Source organism: Mustelus asterias, chromosome 10 (genome assembly GCF_964213995.1).
Source record: "Mustelus asterias chromosome 10, sMusAst1.hap1.1, whole genome shotgun sequence".
NCBI lineage: Eukaryota > Metazoa > Chordata > Chondrichthyes > Carcharhiniformes > Triakidae > Mustelus > Mustelus asterias.
The window spans coordinates 63,872,659-63,878,658 of record NC_135810.1 but is presented as its reverse complement, the minus strand read 5'-3'; the positions used below and the strand labels follow the sequence as shown (position 1 = coordinate 63,878,658).

At 46.7% G+C, this 6,000-nt stretch overlaps 1 protein-coding gene across 1 annotated transcript in view; it reads left to right on the top strand.

Moving 5' to 3' along the window:
- Window positions 1–2,743: 2,743 nt before the first annotated feature.
- naalad2 (N-acetylated alpha-linked acidic dipeptidase 2) overlaps window positions 2,744–6,000 on the top strand; it is an 88,226-nt gene continuing 84,969 nt past the window's right edge. The window contains exons 1-2 of the mRNA XM_078222793.1: window positions 2,744–2,920; window positions 3,189–3,294. Of these exons, the coding sequence (XP_078078919.1) occupies window positions 2,839–2,920; window positions 3,189–3,294 (188 nt within the window). The 5' untranslated portion in view covers window positions 2,744–2,838. The remainder of the gene's footprint in view (window positions 2,921–3,188; window positions 3,295–6,000) is intronic.

Below are 6,000 nucleotides of genomic sequence, written 5' to 3'. Positions count from 1 at the left end.
CATTGAGGCCAGTACCAGCCCCTGGAGAGCCCAAGTAGTAGTTGTTAAGACTGGGGAGAAACATCGCATGGTCATTGACTACAGTCAGACCATTAACCGATACACGCAGCTGGACACGTACCCCCTTCCCCGCATATCTGACATGGTTAATCAGATTGCGCAATATCGGGTGTTCTCCACCATCGACTTAAAATCTGCATACCACCAGCTCCCTATTCGCCCGGAAGACCGCCAATATACTGCCTTTGAGGCGGATGGCCGCCTCTATCACTTCCTTAGGGTCCCCTTCGGCGTCACCAACGGTTTTCCAGCGTGAGATGGATTGAATGGTAGACCAGAACGGGCTGCGGGCCACCTTCCCGTACCTGGATAACGTCACCATCTGCGGCCATGATCAGCAGGATCACTACGCCAACCTCCACAAATTCCTCCACATCGCCACACTCCTAAATCTGACCTCTAATAAGGAGAAGTGTGTATTCCGCACATACCGCCTCACCATCCTTGGTTGTGTTGTGGAAAACAGGGCCATTGGTCCCGATCCCAACCGCATGCGTCCCCTCCTGGAACTCCCCCTCCCCACCAGCCTCAAAGCACTGAGGAGATGCCTCGGCTTCTTCTCGTATTATGCCCAGTGGGTCCCCAATTATGCAGATAAAGCCCGTCCGCTCATCAAATCCACCTCTTTTCCCCTGACGGCAGAGGCCCGCCTGGCCTTCGACCGCATCAAAGCAGACATCGCGAAGGCCACGATGCACGCTGTAGACGGATCCATCCCGTTCCAGGTGGACAGCGATGCATCTGACTTCGCCCTAGCCGCCACCCTTAACCAGGCGGGCAAACCCGTGGCCTTCTTCTCACGAACCCCCCAAGGCCCTGAAATTCGACATTCCTCTGTTGAAAAGGAGGTCCGAGCCATAGTGGAAGCTGTACGGCACTGGCGCCACTACTTAGCTGGTAAATTATTCACCCTACTCACGGACCAACGGTCAGTTGCATTCATGTTTAATAACACGCAGCGGGGGAAGATCAAAAATGATAAAATATTGAGGTGGAGAATCAAGCTTTCCACCTACAATTACGACATCTTATACCGGCCCGGGAAGCTCAATGAGCCTCCAGATGCCCTGTCCCGGGGAATATCTGCCAGCGCACAAATAGACCAATTGCAGACTCTCCACAACGACCTCTGCCACCCGGGGGTCACCAGGTTTTTTCACTTCATTAAAGCTCGTAACCTGCCCTACTCCATTGAGGAAGTCAGGTCTATAACCAGACACTGCCAGGTCTGTGCAGAGTGCAAGCCGCACTTCTATCGGCCAGACAGAGCACACCTCATAAAGGCGACCCGCCCTTTCGAACGCCTAAGCGTCGACTTCAAGGGCCCTCTCCCCTCTTCTGACCGCAACATATACTTCCTCAACGTCATTGATGAATATTCACGTCTCCCCTTCGCTATTCCCTGCCCGGATATGACCTCGGCCACGGTCGTCAGGGCCCTGCACAGTCTCTTCACCCTGTTCGGTTTCCCTAGCTATATCCATAGCAACCGGGGATCCTCCTTTATGAGTGATGAGCTGCGACAGTACCTGCTCTCCAAAGGCATAGCCTCGAGTAGGACCACCAGCTACAACCCCAGGGGGAACGGACAGGTAGAGAGGGAGGACGCGACAGTCTGGAAGGCCGTTTTACGAGCTCTGAGATTTAAAGGTCTTCCAGTCACCCGCTGGCAACAGGTCCTCCCTGATGCACTACACTCGATTAGATCACTCCTTTGCATAGCTACCAATGCTACCCCTCATGAAAGAATGGTTGTTTTCCCCAGAAAGTCCTCCTCGGGTCCTCACTAGCATCGTGGCTGACGTCCCCAGGCCCTGTCCTGCTCCGGAAGCATGTGAGGACCTATAAGTCGGACTCCCTGGTCGAAAGGGTCCAACTCCTCCACATCAACCCCCAATACGCCTATGTGGTGTACCCCGACGGGCGGGAGGACACGGTCTCTATTCGAGACCTGGCACCCGCAGGTGCCCCAGGGACCACTATGACCCACAACCCCACACCCCCAACCCCTGTATACAGCATGCCTGAGCCCCAGGAGCCGCCACCACGCACCCAACAATTGGAAGGGACTACAGATGACTCGAGCGACTACGACGTGGCGCCTGAACCAACACCGCGGCCACCGGAACCGACACCACAACCGACACTACAACGGTTGCAGCGGCAGATCAAGCCCCCAGAGAGACTGAATTTGTAAATTTGTAATTCTGTAAATATCGTTCCACCCACCTCACCCCCGCCGGACCCTTTTTTAAAAGCAGGGGATGAATGTAGTAAACCACTGTTAGTTTATTGCCTGTGTGTGTGTGACATGCCTGGACATGCCCCTGCCGGCCCTGCCTGGGACTCCTCCCCCCCCCCCCACCCTGGTCCAGGTATAAAGGTGACTACTCCCCACCCCCTGCCTCAGTCTCTGGACCAGTTCATCGACATGGGTGTGCTGCAAGTCTTTTGCTAATAAAAGCCTATTTGCTCTTGCATACAAACTAGTCTTTGCTTGATTGATAGTGCATCACAGTGGCTAAGAGCAACCGAACCAGAATGGCTCAAATTATAGATACAAGGCAAAACGTTGGATGTCCAATCTTACTCTCTTAGCCGAGCGAATGCAATTTTTGTTTAAGCAGATTGGGTTAAAGTTTGAAATCACAACAGACTTTGCTGTACTCTCGCAGACTTTCGCAGATGGAGCAGTGAATCGCTCCCGGCTGTTGATCAAAGTTTAGTGCAGACTTTCCGGTGGAAGATCCGGGAAAGGTGGATCAGAAGCCATCACAAATGAGGTCCAATGTCAATTGGTGCAAGTGGGCGTGCGTATTGTCCACATTGACCGCTGTCTTTTTGTTCGGGTTTCTAATCGGTGAGTATTTACTGTGCCCAGTACACTGATTCACAGCAACTCCCTCTAGAAAGGCAGACCGATGTGAGGTGAAAGAGCCGAGTATTAATTCACCCTTTTTTTTGTCTCCTGCAATGCCGCCAAATATGAAACATTTCTTGCCGTTTGTATCGGATGATTTGCATGTTTTTTATTCATAACTACTAGTAGTTAACTTCTTAAACTCTGACTTGAATGGGCTCAAAACAAACATGCAATTGATTCTGAGAGCTGACATTTTCTGTTAAAGGATGGGTTGGGCGGCCGTGTGTAAACATCTCCCCAATGAAATCGCAAAGAATCGGGAACAAGCTGCTGAAGGAGATGCAAGCTGAAAATATCAGATTATATCTGCGGTAAGAGACGCAATTCTTCACGTAGTGTGCTGCATCTGCCAGCTCTTGTCTATTAGTGTCCCTCCTCATGATTGGATTACCAGTAAAATGCTGCCTCCCAGCCTGGATAATGCATTCTGTGTAGACAGCGATTTCAGCGTGTCCGGACCATCACACGTTATAGATGTGTGTAGTTTCAACATGAAACCTCGGCAAATTGATAAGATGCACAGGAGGGTGGTTCTGAATTAATCCATATGTTATATACAATGTCTGTTTGTAATTCTTGGTTCAATTCCCACTCGAAACTTGAGCGATTAAACTTATTTGATTCAGTGCAGCACTGGAGGGAGTGCTGTGGTGTCAGAGGTGTGCTATGTTAAACCAAAACCCTCCCTACACTCGCACCTGACCATATAATGTTATAGGGTGCTGTTATTTGGCTACAAAGCTAAACATTTTCCAGGCACCCGGTTTAAAATGAAGTAGCCAAGCCAATGTAGATTATGTACTCGTAGTCCTTCTCTGAAGATGTTCCTTCAGGATACACTTGGGATGGCCGGTCTTCAGCTCTCACTGAAGACAAAGGACTGAAATACCTTTTTTATTCCCAAACTGTCTCAATCTTACCAGAAAGTTCTCTGGCTCTCAGCTGATGATATAACCAGAAACCGATCAAATTGTTTATTTAGCCCAGTATGCTTAACTCTCAGGTCACAGTTGCTCTGTAAAGCCAATATTGCATTATTGTTATAATCACTGTTATCGTAATTATTCTTCTCTCTGGCCACAGTGCTGTTCAGATAAAAACAAGGGAATTGTTCTCGATGCCCTGACCAATATTTTTCCAACAACCTCATTTGGACAGATTATCTGGTCACTATCATCTTGCTGGATGGGACCTTGCTGTGTGCGGATTGGCTGCAATGTTTCATATATTACAACAGTTAATATTTTTATTAGTGTTACAATACTTTGCTTTGGGACATCCAAAGCTTGTGGAAAGCACCATATAACTAAGTTTAAAAAAAATATTTTGTATGCATCCCATATGGGGGGTGGTCTCCAACCAAGTATTGAACATAAGAAATAGGAGTTGACTATATGGCTGGGTGATCCTGCTCTACCAATTAATATGATCATGGCTGATCTTGGCTTCAAGTGCACTTTCCTACTTGTTCTCCATATTCCTTAGTTCCATGAAAGAAAAAACATTCTTTCTAAGTCTTAAATATATTCAAAGATAAAGCTGAACCGCACTGCTTCCATTAAATATGCAGACCAAAATTGTGCATTCCAGGTGTGGTCTCACCAAATGCCTGCACATTTGTAACAAGTCTTCTTTATTCTTATACTCCAGTCCTTTTGCAATAAATGCCAACATGCATTTGCTTTCCTAGTTACTAACAGTACCTCCCATGCTAATTTTTGTGTCCTTTGTATGAGTATGCTAAAGCCCCTCTTAACATCAGCATTTACAAGTTTCATGCCTTGTAAAATATATTCCACTCTTACTACTGATGTGAATTCACACTTTTCCATATTTTACTCCATCTATCATCTTGTCACTTAATCACTATATAGCTTTGCAGCCTCTCTGTCTTCCCTACACAGCTTCTCAATTAGCTTTCTATTGTCAACAAATTTAGACACTTTATGCTCTAAAAAGCTTTTTCTAAGTCATTAATATGGATTGTAAATAGCTGATTCTTTAGCACTCATCGTTGTGGCACTTCAAGTCACAGCCTGTCATCTTGAAGTGCTCCTTTTAGACAAAATCTTTGTGTCATCCTCTGTGCATGCTAATGTATTACCCCAACTTTGTGTCCTTATCTTGACGCCACTACTTTTTAAAAATAAATTTAAACTTCCAGTTATTAACTGAGAAATATGCTACAAGGATTCACGTTTCAAATAAAAAATCTTTTACTATACATGAATGAAACAAAGTAAATATACTAACAACACTGTCATGATGGTACATAACACTCCTGAATTATTAATGGGCAGAGTGAGCTTTTTTAAAGGAGACCATATGTTTGTAAAAGATGTACAAGCAAAGATGCTGAGCCAGAAATGACTCAGAATGTAAAGTGACCACCTTCTAAAAAGTTCCATTGTGGATTAAACTTGACCAACTAAACTGGGATTCAAAGGAAGATGGGAAAATGCAAAAGGCTGAGCTTTAATCGCGTGGTTGCAGAGCCAATGGAAATTGACTATCACATCCAAAACACCACATCTGTGTTCAAAGAAACCTGACTCTGGGCCAAAAGATGTTTGTTTGTTCCTTTCCAGGAATCTATGGAGAAATGGGTTAAAAAGCTAAATGCAGACATGGGGTGGAATTTTATGAGATTGATTCTAAGTGTCCAGCTGGTGTGAAAATGGGAGAGTTCCTGATCCATTTTTTGGGTGAGTTTTCACGCACAATCTTAGGCACATAGTCATTGAAAATATGGGCTAGACCATTTCTAGCTGCTGCAGGCAGTGGGCTAGGCTTAATTCGCCAGCCAGCCTGCCGAGGGAGCTATTGTGCATGCACAGACCTCTGTGTCTGCACATGTGCAACAGCAACTGTAGAGGGAGCTATTGCGCATGAGCAGACCGCTGATGCTGCACATGTGCAATAGTAGCAGCAGGAGTCTGACAGACAGAGACCTGTCTGGCCCCTGCTGCTGCAGGCAGCCTCACAATCTCTCCCTCTCCCCCATCACAATCATGGGG